This window comes from Colias croceus, chromosome 3 (assembly GCF_905220415.1).
Source record: "Colias croceus chromosome 3, ilColCroc2.1".
NCBI classification, from domain to species: domain Eukaryota; kingdom Metazoa; phylum Arthropoda; class Insecta; order Lepidoptera; family Pieridae; genus Colias; species Colias croceus.
The window spans coordinates 4,367,399-4,390,850 of NC_059539.1; the positions used below are offsets into that span (position 1 = coordinate 4,367,399).

Sequence of the window (23,452 nt, forward strand, 5' to 3'; positions counted from 1 at the left end):
GCAGATAAAATCGCGGTAAGCAGGACTTTAGTAAAAATAAAAAATAAGTAACGAATCCAGCCATAGATGGCGGCACTTGTTCATAACGTATTCTCATAAATAAGCACATTGAATACACACTATAATATCTTTCCTTGGATAATGATCGATCGATCGTATCGAATGACCGCTGATTTTTCTTATTATTTTAGAATGAGTGAATCGTATCTTTATGGGTCTTGCGATCAATTAAAAATAATAAGTCTTTAAATTTATATAAGTACTTATGTACCTAGATACATTTAGTGTATTGATATATTGCTCTTCTTTCTTGACAGATTTTGTAGAAACTTTATAGGATATGAAGATAAGTATATCAATTATCAAGGTTACCAACCAACCACCAACTACCAACTGCTTCCTTGGTACAGTGGTTAACGCGTGAGGCGTGAGTGTAGTCCCTCAAGAAATTCGATCAGTGAAGTATGAATAATGTATCTAATTTCCCATTATTGGAGTTTGGACACGGGCTTCGCAGTTAATTTGCTGACGGATTTGAGCAGTCGGAAATATGACAAAAACATCTACGAATAAAAATGCTTTTCTTCATTTTGGAAGCGTTCATCACACAGGATAATGGGATGAGGAATTGGGATAAATAAAACATAACTTAATCGATTTTTTTTTATTTTATATACAAATATAAATTTTCCCTTACGTTTTAAAACTTACACTATTTTTAAACTTATTTCCTTATACTATTCTGTACAAATTTTGTACGATGGTAAGGGCAGTGCGTGCGGAAGAGATCGCAATTTTTCAACATTATGGCGAGTGCTTGAATAAATACTGTGCTTTTCCTGAATATATGGATAAATGGATGTTAGCTGTTTAAATAGAGGTGTTAGAAAAAAGAGCTAGGTTGATTTAATCGAACGGATTTTGCTAGAATGTAAAGTGGTGCTTTTTAGAGAGAATCACAGGCGAATGCCAGGGTTGGTGCTTCCTACGTAATTGAGGAGCTCCTCGGAGTCCTCGCAAACGAAGGGTTTCTCGTGATAGCAGGCAACGTCGTGCCAGGCGATACCATCGTTGTACACGTTGTTGAGGATGCTGAGGCAGGATTCGGTGGTGCCGTTGATGTCATACTCGGCGTTGTCAGGTTGACGCGATTTCTTGTGTCCAGTCTGGGACCATGGGTTGTATCCCCAGCCGTTAGGGATCTGAAAATATATATTGATCAGGAATCTGGTTTTGGTGCTCTTTTTATAGAGATACATTCTAGAGAACTTTTAGTAAATCTAGAAAATTGTTTATTTTTCCTTATTTTGAAGTTGATAGATAGATCACTCTGTATTAGATTAGAGTTATTTTATTTGTAAATACGAAATAAGAAATCTAACAGAAATGAATATTTATTTGTTATATCAAAACAACAAACCTGGTTTGTGGGTGATATCCTTTCTCTGTTGGCAGACCAGAACCATCCTAAGAGGTTCTTAGGTTCAAGATCTCTACGCGATTCGCAGCCTTTGAAGTCGCACAAACGGCCCGATGTCCAAATGTACGGTACATCATCTGTAATAAGAAGTCATTAATTATGCATGCATTCGTAACAACTTCAACCGCTTCTATTTACTTGCTGTATTTGGAATAAGATTTGTAAACTTTGGTAATAATTTGTAAACAAAATTCCTTGAACGGCTTTTGCAACTCACAGTTAAACATTGCAATTTGCAACTATCTTAACTTGCAATTAAGATGTTATATTTTTTGAATAATTTAACTATAAGGTCATTTAATATTTCTTAATAAGTTCTTACTTTGCTGAATCAGTTTGAAGATCAGATTGTTTTCTTCCTGGGTTTCCATGGAGACGAGGTCCATGCAGTATTCGCGGCAGATGTTACGCGCGTCCAACCAATCTACCTTCCTGTTGGCGAGGGCTGGAACATGGCCGCTGTAGAAGTAGTTGTGTCCACGGTAAGTGAACTCCTTTGGTCCTGTAAAAAAATATTATTGTTATGAAAATGTAATGCTTCGAATGCAAAGAATGACCTTATTTTCTTGCTGATCGAAAATAAAAAAAATGTTTTTATTTGTAGGTACTGTGGAGGATTATAATATTTCGTGAACTATGCACCTGAATGGAAAATAATGTAGCATATTTATTGTGGACGCAGGACGATGTTGATTATTGCATACGCCAAGACTTACAGCTATCATCATACGATGCGATCGCAACTGACTTGGAAATGCATTGACAAGGTTACACAACGACGTGACCTCACGCAAGTGAGAAGCAATGGCATAAATAAATAACTGAATAACAATTTAACAGCTAGAAGCAAAGATGAACGTATAGCATTGCGCTAAGTGTCGACCCTCAGATAGCAGGTCATGTACCCACTGAGCGACCGAAGCACAACCACGGTCATGACATTGAAGTTTTGTGGCCGAATTCAATAATCATGCTAAACTGTGACCAATGTGTTGAAATACTTCGGAGGAACTCGACTTTACATAATCAACGGTCCGTCCGACCTTTCCGTATTTTGTAATAGCGTCTGGACATGCATTATCGCACCAAAATACCCGGTACTACGTGCGTTGAGGTGGTAATCAGAAACTTTTTGTTGATCCAATGACTTCTAGTGACCGTTTTTTTGAGAATCGATTTCAGAAATATTTCCACAGGTAAGTTAATATGTGGGTATTTATTTACAGACCTATTAAACTGTGTGATATGAAATAATCTAAGGAAAATAAAAAATATACCTAGTCCAGCGTGACTACCGCAGTGAGAGTTCCGAACGTTTTTTTAACAATACCTATAAAATTAATGTTCTTTTTTGTTTGGTCCTATAATTTTATGAAAGTGAAACCTTCTTATGAAAAATAATGATTCGTGCCTTCTGAGATGAAGAGATGATTTTTAATGTACGTTTTACTGATTGACCCACTTTTTGTCTGTTTTCCTTTGAATTTACCATTTCATAGTTACCTTAGAGCATGCCTATCACCATGGTGATGCCTATATTTAAAGTTAATTGGAAAGAAGAAGAAATAATGTCATACTGCTTAAATAGGTATAATCCATCTCGAATTGAGATGATGCGACGCGTGCCATCTCTGATCCGGTCGGGGCGCACGGATCGTCCGTTATTTGCTTCTAACTCCCAACCAGGCCAAGGTTCTCAGCCGGATGTACTTTTTATATCTAAACACCAACGAGATGGCGCTAATTTTTATTAAAATATACGACTCATAAAAGTCAAACGTTGAAAACAACATTATTATATTGATAATGATGCAGTTTATAAGCATATAACATTTCATTGTGTCGTATACGTATAACAATTTATAAATATTTTTTTTGTATTTAAATAGAATGATAATTTATGAATATTTATTAAGTTTTGATATTTAGGTAAATTTAGAAAATGAAGATGGGCGGTTTTATTATTTGAGAAGATTCACGAGATTACGAGATAAGGTATCCTCTATGTTATCACATAGTTAATACATAAACCAATCATAAGAAGCTCATTCATATTCTAATGAATATTGGCAAAAAGTGACGTGAAAATCCCACGGTAGAGCTTGTCGGTGAGTTGCTGACAACTTACGTAACTTTCAATTTATTGTGCTCTGCAAATAGCTCTATCACAAGAATATCTAGTTCATATTGTTTCATAAAAAACACAATAAATTCAATGAGTGGGCGTGTAGATTTATAAAAATACTACCTACGTATAAATCTCTCTAACTGCCGATGATGCCATTTGAATAGCGTTTTTTGAATTGAGTAAATATCACTATCCATAAATAGGCAAATTTTATTGAATTTCAAGCAATTTATGGCACCATTTAAATTGATAGTATTATAACAATCAATTTGAACATCGAAGGAAGTACATACGAAGACATATTGCAATATTGTTTGATTGTAATGGGTTATTAGTCGGTTACTTCTGAGTTCTGCGTGTTGGACGATTATTGCGAATGAGGGGACCTTGCCGCGCCGACAGACAGATGTGTGAACTGTGATTGTATGCTGATCAAGCACATTCACAAGCACATTCACAATGGAAATATACAAATACTTTGTAGTTTTCTCACGGAGCCTGACAGCTACCTAGCATTGTTTCTTTAAACAATATTTGGATACATACGAAATGAGCATTGGTCAAGTACATATTTATTGCGAATATAAAGAATTTTGAAACGAAAAATGCCGATGATTTATGAAATACACCGAGTTTGTTCCTAAATGTGATATCGTCTGTATGAGTAATCCAATTGTTTTATAAAAGTGAAGTCCCATGTCCGCTAGCACCAGCTAGTGTCCTGCCAGACCGAGACATTTTTTTCTTCGTTTCCACCGGGAATCGAACCCAGGACCCCTCGGTTCTACGTTCACGCGTCAACCACTGTACCGGGAGGCGGGTATTGTTTTATAGTTTACCTTTAATTATTTAAATAAAATATCTTATTCATTTGTAAAGCTGTAAAGATAGAGCAATAATAATAAAATAAGACTCATGAAATGCATTTATTTTAAACAAGTTCAGCAGCTCATTTATATGTATGTTTTATCGAAATAAATTCTAAAGGTTTCGAAGCGCAGTTGGCATAATGATAGATGCCTAACTGATAGTTATTTTGAAAGCCTTTGTACTATTGATGATTTACAACCTTTACCTTACCTTTAGAGAACTGACGAAATAACCATCGATAAAACACGCTTACAATTAAATTGAAGGTTGAAAATGTTAAACTTTAGATGGCATACAGCAAGTTTATAATTTAACTACATACGTATAAGATTTAGATGGGAATATTCAGTTATTATCAGAAATCTACGGGATATATCTCTACTAAATATTGTAATAATTGACTTAATCAACAGCTAAGTAACTATCTTAACATCAAAATAGTAAAAAGAACGAACAAATATTTGCTATTTCTAATTTAACAACATTTCTACAATGACGTACTTCATTAACTATTTACATAATAAAAAAAACAATTTTCTCTAGGAAGCGTGGAAGCAAATTTGTCTTCCATGATTGAACAATACGTATTTGTTATGGTTTACGATATAACATGAATTTCTAAAACACTTTCCTTGACAATCAGTCACCGTGAAGTTCAGTGAACACAATTTCCCGTGTATAATTTACTTGACTTTTGCACCGCATAATATGAATGAAATATGGGTCTTAACCATACTTGGTGCGAAAATATATCCTATTTATTCTGTGGTAGGACTTAAACGTAATTAATTTATTGCCCTTGCATTTATTAGATACCTTTGTCACATTATAATGTTAATTAGAAAGTCTATGCACGCATCATCCGCATGCATCTAGATACCTAGTTCCGTAAACCTAAGACTGACGACAATGTTTATCTTATTCATAGTCGAGTACCTACACGCAATCTTGATGACTACACACATATATGAAGATTTTAAATTATATAGATATTATATATCAATATTATAATTATATATCAATACTTCCCACTGCTTCTTATTTTACTGCGACGAGGGTGCTCTAATACTTTTTTGTAACCAGACATTTAATTTCACTTTATGTGCCTGATGTTGCGGCTCACTTTTTACTTCAATGTAGGTATATTAGAAAAAAATAATTATTAAATTTACTTATATATCTCTCTAGGCTAACCGCTAACCACAATTCAGGTAAATCAGTCGGATATTTTTTTCGTTTGAGATATAATCTCTACAATAACATTCAGATCTCTACATTTATCTTCTCGTCTGTCTATTTAAACTTGCAAATTTTTAAAATAAGTAAGATTATGATTATGATAAAGCTTAATAATATTAATCTTATCTTGTTCATTACATAAATGTTTTGCGGTGAGAAAAATAAAAATCAATCAAGAATCTTCATGGTGTCAGAATATGGACATCTTTAGTGCCGTTGCAAATCGGATCACACTTCACGAATACCATGTGCAACCTTAACATTTACAAACCGGTTATATTATTCTCATTACATGATTCATTCATTTTCACTCTCGTAACCATTGTGTAATGATTTTCACCTAGTAAGCAAGCGTAAACAACTTCGCTTCATAATGGGCTAATGGCCCTTTGTATGTGTATTTCAATCGTAAAAGACCTAAAGATAGCAAACATTTAGTGATCGTAAAACTTGTATGTTTGTTGCAGTAGATGTTGAAGTCATTGAGAATTGTTACAAGTTAAATATTAATTAATTTAATTTAATATAAATATTGTAAAAATTAAAATACATGCTTATATCAATATCATTCTTTCGGTAGTAAGTACAAACAAGTCTTCCGCTAAACGAAATGGTTAGAACAATAGCCAATAAAGAAATTAAGAGTCACTAAGTAAGTAATTAAGAGTAAGTAGAGAATAAAGAATTAAGAGTAAAGAGTAATTGACATAGTTTGAACACGATTTTCAGTCCTTTCAAATATGGACCTGTTTAAATGAAGTAGATACCTAATCTCTATACAATTAGAACGTAGAATTACAACATTGCTTGAGGCTGGTGTCTGTAGCAATTACTACTATACATATAGATTATAGATAATAATCGTCGTAATCGCTGTCATCTACAATCCTTAAAATATTGAAGTTACTCACTGCTCGCGCATTTGTCGGGCACTGGTAGGGAGAGGAAGCGGCCAGGCTTCTGGGCAGCTGCCAAAGCGGCCAACGCTGCGGCACATGCCACAACCAACCACGCCTGCATCTGGAACAATCGATGTTTTTATTATTATATACTGTAAAAATGCAGGCACTAAAGTCGAAATTACAATTAAGTGTGTAGTAATTTAAGTGCTTATATAAACGGACTTGCTAAGCTCTATCTCTACGAAAATAACATGCCTATAATAAAAAATATTATTTCTAAAATAAACTCTGTTATTTAATTATATAAAATTCTTAAGGTTCAATAGATTACCACTAATATACTCTAAACTTCAGGTATGCGTTTGAATAACAATAATATTTGTCGTAGAAATTAACGTATGTTAAAGGTCAAGAACGTAGTAAAACGAACACAACTTATAATAGTTGACGTTACATCTACGAAAGAATCTCCGTCACCACTACAAGACCACGCCCGATAATCCATTCCTATAATTACTATAAACAGATACGAGACTGGTTCAGTCTTCGAAGAATTTGTTACGTAAGCGTAATGAGATCTTTTTTAATTATATCTATATAAATATGCTGATACCTGAAGACGGTGTTTAAATGCCAACGAGGTTAATAGATATTTAATAGGCCGTCAGTATCGTAGTGATGAGCTATCGAGCTAGCCTCACGGTTGACTTTTAGATCTAGTATTTGCTGACGAAACTCTGGTAAACTAATCAAATCTTAATAGGCTTGTAAATTTGTGCAGCGTGATGAAGGGCTACCAGTTTTTACAAGGGAACATTCTAGAGCAGTAAAAAAAAAGAATTCACTCTACTGAGTAAACACGTATCAATTTTAGGACATTACACACATTTGTATCTGATTGGTTATATATTTTTTTTAAATATGTATATGAATTTACTTATCACATTGAATTCAATGATTAACTAGGAGAATTCATCGATAATAAAATAAAACCCATAGAGTAAACAATTGTACCTACTATTATCATGCAAATTAATATTCTGTAATGAAATAATCGGCAGCTAATTTTAGCATCCATGTGTGAATTGCATGGTAAAGAATTGTATTCTTCTCACATTCCTGCGCTATAATTTATAAAGCCCTCAACTCGTATCTTAAGATGAAGATAGCGTCGTTTTATTTGTTAAGACGTTGATGAAGTGGCGCCGCGTTGTTATCATTACGTAAGTGGCCGGCCGGTCCACGCCCCGGAGTCGCTTCAGGCGACACAGCTTGACTACAAACATAATAACGAAACACTTCGACCTAATTTATAAACAGGCGTAAAGTTTAACCGTGTCACAAGCCGCGTGACATAAGTAAGCAATCAATGATTCTCTCTTTTCACTTTGCTTATTGTATTTTAACGAACGATGTTCGTTAGGCATGAAGCCTTGCTCCGTAAACGTCAACGAGTACGAGTATAATCCATTGACTAACGTGGAACGATGCAATCCACGTATGCTAATATAGACTTCATGGTATCATCTTACGAGCACAAATGGCGTGATCAAACACCCGGAAACAGGTGTTGTCAGGCGGATTGCGAAGGAGTCAGATGGTATATGGTAACCTTGACACGCTAAACGACTCTTAATGTATGTAGGTAATTGTACTAAGCAGTTAATTACCAATCTAACCATAGATAAAGCAAGATCACGTCATCGTGACAGGTAAGGGTCGATCGGTTTGGAGTAAACTTATTGATTAATTCCAATATTCTTCTTGTGCTATAAATGGTATTAATACACTAAGTATCGTCTAAACGACATCATTTACGATTCAAAATCGATCTGATGTGTTGTTTGTATCGTATGCAAACAATATGCATGAGATACCGGTTGCCAGGTATTCTGAGCAACTTGTTAGATAAATACTTGATATGCTTTGATAATGAGTAGGTACGTCATAGGGATTCATATAGGTACATTGTCTGTTCGAGAAACAATATCATCAATGTTACTACAGTTGCTGAGGTTATGAGCCGATAATAATTCACATTTGCCGCAGAATGCTTCCAATACTTATAAACAAATACGAGAATATATCGAAATACCACACGATAATGTCAAGATGACCATTACCGGAGCACATCATTGTATTTACGAGTCTATTGCACAAATCGTGGATTCAAGCGAGGCTCAGGCACAATGCATTTCCACGGGATTTTGCAAGCGGCTCGAGGCCGGCCATCCGTCAGACTCGATCACGATCCTGCGGCATCGTGAGCTGCTCTGTACACTCAATAAACCTTGCCAAATGGATCTTCTTAATGAATTACATTTTTAACATTCACATCCCCTGTACGGGTTCTAATCAAGGAGGTCTTAAGCAATCCTATAGTAAGTGTTATCTATCTCATTAAATAGTAGGTTTAGTCACCAAATAACAATTTTTAAATTATCACACTATGTATCGATGTAATCAGAATCAGAAGGGAATACAATTATACAAGAAGTACGACATGTATTACACGTATTGTTTAAGAACGTCCCACTTTCAATACAACTTGTACAGAGCAAAAAGACTATTTCAACAGATGCCACTTGTTTTGTATCATGTCTGTTGTAGCAGGTCATGTTTAATAATGTTATCGCAACTGGCTCATAAACCTAAATATATCAGTCATTTGCATAAAGCGTCTTATTATTTAATCCAAATCAATTTAATCCAATTGTATAATGCAATAGCAATTCATCGCTCTTTGATACGTGGCAAGCATGGTGTTTAAGGAACTTATACTAACTATCCTTAAATATTTGAATACAGTTAGTTTATAGAAAAAAAGACAATGATTTAGCAAACCCCTAATTTATATTCTGGTCATAGTTGACCCGTCATTTGCGTATACGATACTATGTGCTCATCATCAAGAGAAACTTTTATGACCATCCAACGTAACATATATACGCAAGAAAATCCGTCAAATAAGTACTAATTATCTTTAAATTCCCATTTAGCACTATCATATTATTACAAAAATTAAATATCATAGTTTTATTGTTCGTTTTATCTTTGTCGACAAAAAAGTTAAATTACTATAATCGCTATTTTAATTCGAAGAGAGACCGTTTCATTTGTCTAATTTATTTATATATATTTCAATTAATTTTGAAGATATATGAATTAAACAACAATAAATGCTATTAATATTTAACAGTTATCGTATTACTGAAGTTATCCCACAAAAACTACACCAACAACCAAAACCAACAAAAACAATAGAAACCGTGTCAGCAACTGCAATCAAATGATATATGAAATGGTGTTGAATTGTTGCAAAACAGCAAAAAACATGGGAACTTGTTAATGGTGATCGTTGTACAGATACACGAGGACTCGTGATAGGCGACTGGTGAAACACCTTGTCATTTGGCTCATGCAGCATGCAACTTGTTACCTGACGCTAAAAACTCGTGAATTCAATTTTCTATGATTCTGTTATTAGTGGCTGCTGCGGTGCTCGTGAATAAGCACATGTCATAATATTATATATCTATTATGTACATACATCACATTATTATAACCACATATTATATGAGGCTAATAGCCTGTAGAAAATTTATTTGCGGGCAATGAAGTGATCCGCTTTATTAACGGACGAGACTTTTATTATTCACTTATAAAAGCTTAGAGCATTAAACCATTTAATGCTCTAAGAAAAAAAGCTCTACAGTGACGGAAATATTGTACTTATGTAGGTGTCAAATTAGTATGCCTAAGCTCATAAAAAAATTCTGAAAACGCTAGATTAAAAATGATTTTTTTTTTCTTATATTTTTATTGTAAATTTTATCGTGTAAGGAATAAAGCTGATACAAATGTATATATAGACATAGATAATGTTATAGCATAATAAAAATAAAGGCGGAAGTCCGTATATTCCGTAGAAAAAGCGGAACAACTTATCGAACGCATAAACTATGAAAAAATAGGTTTATAGCTTCAAACAAGAATGAACACTAAGCATAAAAAGCCTTATAAGTACTAATACTTGAACATAATGCATAATACTTAATACATATTACAATAATACGCCAAGTTTAAACAAATTTCATACAGTCTCTAATATATTAAGCATTCAGCTCCAACGCCACCCTTGTTATACCAAATATAACGCTAGATTGCCAATACTATTAATATGTGTGTTATGTTTTTAAACAAACAAAGCCTCGTGACACAATTTATGATGACATCTATCAAATATTATCGCAACGTATTATTTCATCGGCATGTATTACGAAACAAAGCTTTTGGGTTGCTAAATAATCCCAATCCTTGGTCTAAGTCATTATGACACTAATATCTAATGACTGTAATGTTCTATCCACATGATTGACTCGACTTCTAAAGATCTTTGATCAGCATGTGATTGCTTCAGAAATAAATACCGATAGACGTCTCACGCGCATAAACGACATCAACGCGCTCATGTTTTGATTTGATAAATTTATAAAGTAATTGTTACAATAATTGTGAACCTTTCAATTAAAATAAATAAGAATAAACTTAACAAAATGTTAAGGAATATGTCATTATAATAAATAAGCTTTTATATAATGTATCCGATATAAAATAAATAAGAAATAATATAAGTAGTTCATGTCTTGTTATAAGAAAATACTTTACGTGTATCTATTGATAATAACTGTTATATTTTAGATTAATGAAATAAAAATTAGATGTTTTTTCTTGAAATATATCGCAGTTCATTTGAATAATAATATATAAAAAAAACTGGAATGATATACTTATATGAAGCTACCTTTTTATTTTTATTATACTGGCTCATCAATGAAGTACCTTGAGTATAATTAAGGAAGTGCAAATAATTATCTATACTATCAGCACTAAGTAAAAAATATAAATTTAATGTTTAATAAATAAATAAATAAATATTAAATCATCTACGATACCGCTTCATGTGTATATTTTATAAAGTAAACAGTCATAAACATAATAATTAGCGCTACAAATATTTCGAAAATCTCACAGAGCTGTTAAAAATAATGTAATTCGTGCTTTTAAATTCCCAGCCTAAGTACATACAATCAAGTCGCATTATTACCATTGTAATTACAAGGTCGCTTTGAATGAAGAATCATACGCATCTCTACGTCTATTATAAAGCTCTGGCACAATAGCGGGTCGCCAAACAAATTCCACAGATTATACAATAAGAATAGAATAGAAATAATGTGCTCATTTATAATGTTTCGTAGTACCCTTGAACCATTGCTTAACGTTTGACCTGGTGTATGCCTAATGTATCAGATACAAATGAGAAAAACATTTAGGTTAAAACTAGCGCTTGTAACTTGTATATTTTTCTTCTGTTTTTGTTTATCATATTTCAAAACGAACGGTCCACATTTTTGGAATGTTCATTCACGTGTTTAAATGTTTTTCTATGAGAGCTTAAAATTGCGTTGCACAAATTATACCGAGCTTTCAGATAAAAAATTAAAGTCCAGAGTTCTGCGGTGGTAGATATACCTACATGGCAGTCACGAACGATTTTTGTTACATTGAAATAACATGCCATTTTCCCGGGTTAAAATGAAATATAAAGTAGCAATGTATAATCAAACTAGATTAATCTGTTTCTAGTTTGAATCGTAAAACAAGAACAAATTTTTAATTAATCAGAAATTAGAACGTAATTGTAGCTTTGAGAACTTCATGCGAATTCAAAAGAATCTAATCAGATGACCCTAAATTGATATCTGCGTAAAATTAACGATATCGTTAGTAGCAATAACTTTTTTTCATATTTTGTTTATCTGATGTTTAATAAATTTAGCAAAATCCATGAAAAATAACATTTAATACTTGTTGATAGTTTGTAAAGTGCATTTTAGTTATTTATATTCACTACAATGGTGAATGGACATGTTTGAAAAGGAGTAGATTGAAATAAATTGTAATTGTTTATATTGATATAAAAAGCATTTGAAAGTGGTTCTGGATTGAACGAAAGAGGTCCAAGTCAACGTAGGTGAGGTCAATGGTTGCTAGGAACCGATAAATTATTCAAAATAATACAAAACAACAAAATTTAATATTTCTTCATATCATATTATGACATAAAGAAATAGACATACTTAGAATAGATTTAATTTTTTTATGGTAATCATAAATTCAAGTGCCATTGATGATGATGAACATTGATGATTTGATGAATTTATTTTGAAAGAAGATTATGGGTAAAGTTTGTACGATTAGATACATAATATTATTTAAGTATTGTTTAATATTAAAAAGTTGTAGGTAATAAAAACAAAAGGAAAAACTGCAAGTTGTATGAAATGAATGCAAAGAAGAAGATTAACCAGTTCAATGACTTTCAAAAATGAGAAAAATCATTAATATCACAACCGGCTTTTCTATTTTTAACCACATGGAAATAAGTATTCGTGTAACTTTTATTATTTATATTTTTTATTACCTACATAAAATAAAGAAATCCTACATTATTCTCACGCAAATCATAAACTTATAAAAATGATGTTTTATCATAGAAATATGTCTTTTAATAACTGAATTAATTTTAAGAGCCAAGGTCAATCAAAATTATTTTATTCTATCAATCTACAACCGGTTTCTCAGTTCAAAAACGCTACATTACTTAATTTTATGTCATATAGGTATTTGAAAGTATACATCGGGTATAAGATCAATGGACCTTCGAAATATTATGAAATTTGACTTTGATTTAATATTAACTACTGAAACAAATTTCAAAGACGTAAAAATGTAAAGACAGATAATGTTATACCTACATTTAATTTAAATATAAATTATACATTTAAATATTGATAATAACATTATTAATTTAATTAATCAATTCATTATATTAAATTTACAAAGTTCGAATATTACTTATGTTCTACTCCTATGAAAATATATTGAATAAAATATAAATAAAGTTGAGATCAAATAGCAAATTACGAACGTCTACGACTATAAAGACATGCATCGTATGAATATTATGGAAACCACCAAGAAAAGGGCTTTATTATTTCAGCAATACAGTGGCGCAATTCGGCTTGACATACATACACGTACGATTTTCATTTTAATCTGCACAAACAACCACAACATATTAGGACTATAATCGAAACTGTCGCTTTGAACTTATTTTCTAAGTGCTTTTCGCAGTCTATATTATGTATTTTTAAATTTAAAAAGCGCAAATGAAAATCCTAAAAATATTCATCATAATGTATTTTAAAATATTAATATTATGAATATAAAAAATATATAATCAGTTAATTCTAAATTAAAACTATATACTTAATTGCAATTATTTTCATCACGTTAAGCTATATCGAATCTTTGACCGTAAAAGCTCCTGAATGATAATGTCTGCTCTATTTCTTTCGTTATCCCCTTGCATGCAAGTCATCCTCGCTTCCCGATTCATCCCTCACTATCCTTAATTGTAAACTTACCTTGTAATTTGATAAAGTAAATATGACGGCGGGACACACACAGGCACTTTTGTAATAGCACGCAGCAGGTTTTGACGATGACTTTTATAGTGAACGTAGCGGGGATGCGCACGTGATGGTGTGGGGACGGCGCGACGCTCACACACCAACAAAATCTGACCTCTGGTCAACGATAACACTATATAATTAAGCAGCATCTAAATCTTCAGCAAACATGCATTACAGTGGCAGTCCCTGGTGGTAGGAGTTGAATGGAACTGAATGCTCAATCGCGTGTATAAATTCGTTACGCTCGTTCAAGTGTTTGGTGTTGAATTTAATGCGTTGTTCTATCGTGGGTTTATTTAGGTTCAAACCTGAAGTTAATCGGGACGAAATTAAACTCACTATAATTTAAAAGAATTTTCGCGACTACCGATAAGTTAGTGATATGTTATAATAATATATTGACTATTAAATTACCACTGATAGCAATGAACCTAATTTGAAGAATGAGCCTTGTAATTTCTTATTTTTTGTCTAGTACAAAAATAAATTATGATGTTAATAATAATGAAATTGCATATTTTCGTAAAATTTGTAAATAACGGACTGACAACTACCAATTATCAGTGGGTAAGTTTAAAAAAGAAAAAAATAACATAATAGGTACCTAACTATTAAGTATATAACAGCAGCATAGGCATTAATGAAAGTAAAATTGTATATTAAAACTATTTATGCTGTGAAACCCACAGAATTGTTTTCATTGCCTTCTATTTTCTTAAACTTCCCTTGCATTAGGAAACTTTATTAAAAGTTCAGACTGTAATTTTCAAATTAGTGAATCTCAAACATATGAATACAGTTAGAGTAACCTTACGTTTACGTATATTTAAGCATGGTATGGTATGTATATAAACAGAGACATTATGGAAAATTAATGATTATTAAAATCACTTTACATGATCAATATTCATTTACAATTTTTAATACCAAATTCTTCCTTCGATTACTTTTATTATATATCTACTTACGTATGAAAATGAACATAATATTATAACCTACGATGATTAACCGTTTGAGTAAATAAAGATTTTAGGTTTAAAATGGCACGAGCCGATGATATACGACAGTGACCTTATATCGAAATTATACAATGCTTGTCAAACTTAAATACTAATTCATTATTATCGCGTTGATGAGCGATATTCTCACGCAAACAATGTACTATTAGTATAATAATATTTGCAGTAGGGCATTTTGTAACACTGTGATTTAATAAACTTCGGGTAGTTACACGTATTACATGAAAGTGCGAGATAAGTATTTGGTCATCTTCGTAATTTTAGATATTGTTATAAGAAGTTTATTTGAAATGTACAAAGCTTCGTACGTATAATATTATATTTATTTAATCTTCATGATTGAAGCTCGAAGTACAAGTAGAACCTATATACAACGCAACGTGAGTGTGTGAAATGTAGAGCTCAACAATAAGATAAACTTTAGTGATCCACCGTACAGGATCAAAAGCCTGTCGATCGTCAAGCATGTCTTTATCTTACAGATAAACCGGATAAAATAAAATAATCCAAAAAAAACATTATAATAACTATTTCTTCTTTAATAATTAAAGTAAAATATTTTAGTAACTATCATTAATTTATTTAATAAAAGTTATAAATCGGAATGGATTTGAAATCGGAAGAGATTGCATTTCAAATGCAAGAGATGAATGAATGTGAGAGTTGAGATTTAATCTTGACATTGAACATTAAAAAACAAGTGTATTTAATAGATATTTATTGCATTAAAAAAAACGTACAGGTAGCTTCGCAGCTATTTGTATTATTGTAATAAAAGAGGAACCCTCAACAATACGTACACCAATACGCACTTGGCAGCTTTTATATGAAAAAGTGACAACATAATATATCTGTTACTCTACCTTTTAATTAATGCAAGGAAAGATTAATAGGTTTCAAGTGAATCGATCATCTTAATATATTACACAGTTGTAGTCGTTGATACTGAATGTTTATTCACGCAAAGCTATCATAATGAAGATATATTGATATTTTTTATCATAAACAATAAGTTCTAGGTATTTTATAATAAATTGTAAAATAAAGGCATCCTTATCGGTATTATTTGTTTGCATCCAAACTAGGAAAAATACTAACAAAAAATGTATATGTACTCAATAACAAAAATTTTAAATATTTTAGTGTATGTGTTACAGGAAATGTATGTAATCCGTCATTGTATACAATTCCTAGGAAATGTATACAATTCCTAAAATCGTACGGAAATGTGTGAAATAAATTATTTTATACACATTTCCTAGGAAATCTATACATTTCCTAAAAAGCTATCGGAAATGTAAAACATTTAAGATATTGATATGTCGCAGGCAAGGGTTGGACTTAAGCAAAGGGGGCGCAGGACTTAAAAAATTTTTGATGGAGTTGGTGTCATTATAACACCTATTTATTATTGTTTTATCGTAAAGATTACGCTTATATAAGCATAACAACTTTTCTCTAAAATCAAAAATAGCCGAGATATTCGCCCTCAAAGTTAGGTTAGGTTTAGGTTAGGTTAGCCGTTAGGTTAGGTTAGGTTAGGTTTGTTAAAAAAAAAACTACACAGAAATAGGAGCCCGTCGACGAAGATCGAACGAACGAAGATAATAATATGAACATAATATTATTACAATTTTACGGTATGACTGTTACCCGATTGTATCAATAAGAGCTATAAAAAAAAAATAACAACGTGTTTTATAACAGAAAGCATTTACTTTACACATTTCTTAATACGATATAGGAATTGTATACAATTCCTAGGAAGATTATACATTTCCTAGGATATGCATACATTAAATAGTTTTTTAAACAATATTTTATACATTTCCTAAATGGTATCGGAATTGTACACATTTCCTAGGAATTGTATACAATTCCTTGATTTCATACATTTCCGGTAACATATGCATATCTCGTATCCTAGTTCCTACTTATATACTTTAGGTAGGTACTAATAGTTAAAGAAGGAACTGACTCACTGATTAGCTCATTGCTCTAGAAATTCAACATTTCGCATAAAGGTTGACGTAGGCAAGTAAGGGTTGAGATAATCTTACAGAAACAATGTATCATAAGTTAACTATAGTCTATATACACAGGTAAGGTAATTAAATGGTTGAGGTTAGTGTATCTTTTTCTTATAGATAATATACAATATAAACATATATATAGTTAGAGTTAAAAATAATATCAACTACGTAGAGTAAATTATGATTGTAGCAATAAAAAAAGATCGACCCCGAAGCCGACAAATTCAGTGAAATATTTCTAGAATATTATATTATTCGGGATGCAAAAAAAAAAGAAAGAACTAATGTTTTTTCATGTTCAATTCTTAGCAAATGTAATTGCATATTAGTAATAGAGAAAATTTGTAACGAGACTACTCCGTACTCTTTACATATTGTAAGAACTAAACTTTAATGACAATTATTAGAAGAAAATTTAAAAGACCTCATAATATACGTATAGGAAACTTATATCGACTATTTATATTAAAAGTACGGTAAAATAGTTAGGGGCCATCCATTAATCACGTGATGTTTTTTTTGGTATTTTTTGACCCCCCCTCCCCCTTGGTGATACGTGGTGAGGTTTAAGACTACCCCTCCCCCCTCCCCCCTATATCACGTGTATTTTTTCGTACCTACAAAGAATCAATTTTTTATTTATAAAAAAATACTGGTATAAGTATCATCTAATTTTAATATAGTAAATTAAAGACTACTATAATAAACGTTTAGAGGTAGACAGAAAGATTGCAGTTTGTTTTTGAATGACATAAAAATAATGAAAGATATGCGAAAAAGTTGTACGCGTTTGACTAAAAATGTAACGCCGCTTTGTCGAAACATACACACACACGTGATATATTACTTTACCCCCCCTCCCCCTTGTGATATTTCGTGATGTTTTGATGGACCCCTCCCCCCCCTTTGGAGCCTCACGTGATTAATGGACAGCCCCTTAGATAAGGTAAATATTGAACCTTATCGAAATGATCTCATTTGCTTTTTAACGGTACTAAAAAGTATAAATATTCATGTAGCTTCTTAATGTTTCTCCGTAACATCACGGCCTTTGGATTTAAGTGAGTCATTACGAGTTTAGCCTCACGAATTCGATACAATTTGATGTTTGTGTAGCAGCTATTGGCCCTGAACTCTTTTGAAAATTATACGCTAGATCCCAGCGAAAACGCAATCGGGATGTTCATAAACAATTACAGCATTAATTTTAACATTGAAATACATATCACTTATAACGTGATCTTATCATGAAATATTTTTCGTAAAAGACGGCAATACTTTACTATTCATTTTTCAAAGAAAATGAATAAAAGCCCAAAACTTTTTGCGAAACTATATACTTTTATAATAAAACTTCCGCAAAACTTAAAAGTTTCATGACAAAGCTTATTAGAGCAATTACGTTCAAAAGGAAACAATCACTTCCATAAAAAGCTGTTTTTTATTTGTCATTTTCGATATTATTTGAGGAAGAGATTGTATTACTTTCAGGGATAACAGCTTATAACATCATAATATCGATTGCTTCTGATCTCAAATAGCTGATGATCTCAATACACAGCAATTAAACTGAATACATTTATGCAATTCATAATTTACTTGGACGCGTCGTCCTTACACATCCATGAGTAGAGCAGACTTATATATCTATGAGCATATTAACAATTTTAATAATACGGCACATTTTAAATGTATATTCATCATAAATTTAAATCAATTAAGGAATGAAAAATTAAAAAAAGCTTAAAGCTATCTCTCCCAGACAGTGGTAGGTACCTATAAAGTGAAAGAATGTCCTAATTTTTTTTCAATTAATTTTTATTATCCTTGAGTAGACACCTACATATTTTAGATCGTCATCGATTATTAATGATACTCGGGTTTGTTCTGTTTTCCTATCCAAAATCGATTTCCTATCCCTTATGCCTTTTAAAAGCGGGCAACGCATTATCAAAGACTATTTCTGTAATTTTCATAGGGGGTGGTGAACGCGGTTTATCATCAAGCGAGTCGCTGTTTGCTTTTTATAAATATTTTTATAAATTAGTGGGACAAAATATAACAATTGCCTAATATTATGTTAAAACTTAAAACCCATAACATTTAATAGACCATTTTTAGATAAAGCGTGGGTGCCCTCATAATAACTTTCATAACATTTACCACCAACCATAACTAATTGTGAGTCAATGAGATTTTAGATTATAAGATAACATTTGGATTTTTGCGTATAATATAAACTTTGAGTAACACCAAATAAATTGCATAATACGAAATCATATAAAAACGTTAACAATACTCCTTATACCGATTAAGTACAAAGTATATTAAATATTTTGTACTTAATCGGTATATTAAATATGTCCACCTCCTTGATATAGTGGTTGACGCGTGAGCGTAACATCGAGAGGTCCTGGGTTCGATTCCCGGTGGAGACGAAGAAAAAAAAAAAGTCTCGGTCTGGCAGGACACAGAAGGCTGATCACCTACTTGTCTCTAAAGAAAATCGATCAGTGAAACAGATGTATACCTAATGCATCTGCCCCTTGACCCACTAGGGGACATGGGACTTCACTTTTATATTAAATATAACGTGTTTCATGTAGGTATGTAGTTATGTTTATAATTATATTCAACGAAAAGTTCGTATAAAGCAAACGGATCTAACGCGAAAGACGCGGATCTCCGGTTCGTAATGTCTTCTCAGTAAAAAATCAAACTGTTATTTTACTCAATGCAAATATAATTTATAAATAAGTAGTTAAATAATAACATCGTTAAACGTGAGATTAAATAAAGATTAAATGGATAATAAAGTATTATGCTTCTTTGAGCCCACTATTTTTGAACTTTGCTAAAAATTTTCAGACACAAGGTCGACTTAACAGTTATTTATAGTAGGTTTCGTGAGTTGCATATTTTGAGTAGCTTCTTAGATATTGAAGGGAATGTCTACAATAATTAATATAAGATTCTACCTAATATCTTCCTAATATACATCGTTTATTTTTAAATAATAAACACGGATTGCTCTATGTTTACGACTAATAAAAAGAATTTGTAAAAAAAGGATCCACACGATTTTAAATACTTGTACACTGTTTAGTTTAAAATGATCAATGTACTTAATTAAAAGAATATTAAGTAGCCGACGATAAAACAAACATTGTTAAGCAGTGAGGATTGTATGCTAATGGTCGTACCACGTTATGGTATATGCAGTATTTTTGTATCTGTACCAGTAAAATTGAATCCAAAGACAAACACTTTTCTGTTCACATTATTTATTCTATCATCTATGCCAAAGGGTATCGCGCCAAAATCATTACGCAATAGTGCTTTATAGGTACAATGTAGGTATGTACCTATGACCAACAGTAAGCTCTACGTGGATGAAAAAAGCATTGATATCATATAGATTATTAAATGATTACATGTAAAAAAATGAGGTCAGCGCTGATTCTAACCTATTTGCTATTAAATGTGTACTGATAATATTCTATCCATATATTTTTTTAATCCCATAATATAATCATCGGCTAAGTAATTAATGACTTAACTAATAAAAAACTTATAGACTGTTTGTATTAAATATTTATTAAGTCAAATAAATAACTACAACAACTACCTATACACGATACAATTTGCAATAGTTAATACGTACATTTTAATAAAGATATACCTAGTCCAGCTGTATGGCTTTAATTAATCCTCTATATAAGTATATTAAATAATGTTTATGAACATCTCAGTACCTACTACGCGGAGTTGTTTATTTTATTGGCATGGTAAACAGATATTATAGAAAAGCAATTACTATATTCATTTTCTCTTTACCCAAATTATCATTTAAGATTTCGCATGAAAGACTTCACGTAAAATAAACACAGTACCTATGCCTAGTTGAGTTTTGGTAAAGCTAATATTGAGTTATCGAAAGGAAAACCATACTGTGACCAATGACCATACAGTAATTCATTAAAGGTTAGATTAGTTTAAATTTTATTTCATTAAAATCATACACCTAGTATTAAAAATTTCAAGGACAGTCACTGTGTACCTAATAAATAATAACCAACCCAATAAATAAAGTAAAAATTTTCCATTCGTTATAATCTAGATAGTAGATACTAATATTATAAAGCTGAATAGTTTGTTTGTTTGTTTGAACGCGCTAATCTCGGGAATTACTGGTCCGATTTGAAAAATTCTTTCAGTGTTAGTTAACTAGCTCATTTAGGTATCGAGGAAGGCTATAGATAGGCTATATATCATGACGCTACGATCAACAGGAGAGGAGCCACGGGGCTGAAACCGCGCGTAGCAGCTAGTATGGTATAATGATAACTTCTAGTAAGTACCGTATAAAAGCTAAAATGTCAATAATAATTACTATAGATAGAAGGATATCCTCAATGAATAATAGAAATTCTTTTATAATTTCTATAAAAAGTTAATATCATAATACACTGATTGCCTCTTTGTGGATTAAGCTTATTCAATAAAAAAGACAATTGCCAAACGGCAGCGTCTATTGTTTTGTGATTCAAATCTGCGTCGTGAGAAAATAATTGTTTGTAGAAATACGGGATCAAACAGCGTGTCATGTATGTAAGCATGCTACAACCTACATACATAGCGCATACCTGCCACAGAGTGATACATACCATTGCGATTATATTTGGAGATAAAGAATAATTCCTAAACCGTTTGATACCTACAAGTATAATTTACTAGTGATAAGAGGGAAATAATAGAGCCTATTTATAATGATGGTCTGTTCAATATTATACGATCTACAGAATATTATATTCGAGATGAACGAACATTCCGGTCGCATCAATATAAGAATTTAATTAATCAATCATTAATTGAATCACATTATTGATTAGTCATCTGCATGTTTTACATTACATAATTTCAAATATAAGGTACAATTCGTGTGATTTTTTAACTGTTGCTACGTTGCAGAGCAGAGACTCGACTATAAAAATAATGAATGTGGCTTAAAACATGTGAAAGAATTTTCAAAATCGATTCAATGATTCGGTTGATAATTTCTTTATAAACTTCCTAACTTCATCACTTTATACCATTAGTACCACAACTATTAACCACCTTGTTAGTGCCTATATATAAAGAAATATTTAATTAGCAAATATAAATAACAAAACAACGTACGCAGTAGGTACTAATAGTCAACCCACGTAGCGATTGTCACAGGACAAGTATGACAATAATTGAGCTAACCTTAGCATAATTATCATTGAACATCTGCACCGGTTTCTTAGATCGTCTAAATGTTCTTGATGACAATGTTTTCAGGTTTGATAACGCGTTTTCGCAGTTTAGTGAGTCAGTCAGAGTGAGTCTCTACAATTCCTACAAGGTAACAGTTTTAACTCGTAAGTTTTCGCTACCTTTTGCGATTTTATTCATTAATCAAACAAAATTTTGTAAGAATTTTTTTCGCACTTATTTATTGCATAATTAATAATAATCTACTTATGACAACGCGTATACTGGGCGACCTTATCAAATATCTGAAACAAAAAAGGATTGAAATAGTGTGCCTATCACTCACAGGGTCAGGGAACGGAGTATTGCGTAAAATTTGTGCTTCGCTGAATAAAATGAGAATGTTATAGCAAAGGTCAGTCAATCGAAGGGGTCGTGACCGAGTCTCTGATCATTATACATGACCCAATGTGGCCATCTGATTTAATTATTACGAACGACGATCTATATGCAAGTACATGCAGACGGTATCGAACTACTTATTTTAATGTAACTTAATGTAAATGAGAACTAAGTTAGTCATGGATACTCAGGTGATACCTTATTTGCATATTTCAAAGAATCTAGATAATATAGGCATATTTTTGTATTTATCTTTAATATATTTACTTGTGTGTGAAGTCCCATGTCCCTTAGTGGGGTAAGGGGCAGATTCATTATGTACCTACCTACATCTGTTTCATTGATCGGTTTTCTTCAGGCACAAGTAGGTGATCAGGCTTCTAAGTCCTGCCAGACCGAGATATTTTTATTTTCGTCGTCTCTACCGGGAATCTAACCCAGGACTCCTCGGTGCTGTGCTCACGCCTCAACCACTGCACCAAGGAGGCGGATATTTACCCCATATTTTTCGTAAAGTAACAAAATTTTAACTTAAAGTACACTTCAATGTTTATAATTTATATTCAATTTGATTAAACATGTTGAAAACAAAGGGGGGTT

The 23,452-nt window shown here is 32.0% G+C and overlaps 1 protein-coding gene across 1 annotated transcript; it reads right to left on the reverse strand.

The window, feature by feature from the left end:
- Window positions 1-649: 649 nt before the first annotated feature.
- LOC123706169 lies at window positions 650-14,268 on the reverse strand. The gene is made up of 5 exons (XM_045655335.1): window positions 14,113-14,268; window positions 6,629-6,737; window positions 1,803-1,982; window positions 1,421-1,557; window positions 650-1,202 (listed from the first exon to the last, which is right to left on the reverse strand). Exons 2-5 carry the CDS (start codon window positions 6,735-6,737, stop codon window positions 957-959), a joined length of 672 nt encoding a protein of 223 aa, XP_045511291.1. The 5' UTR covers window positions 14,113-14,268; the 3' UTR covers window positions 650-956.
- Window positions 14,269-23,452: the final 9,184 nt, after the last annotated feature.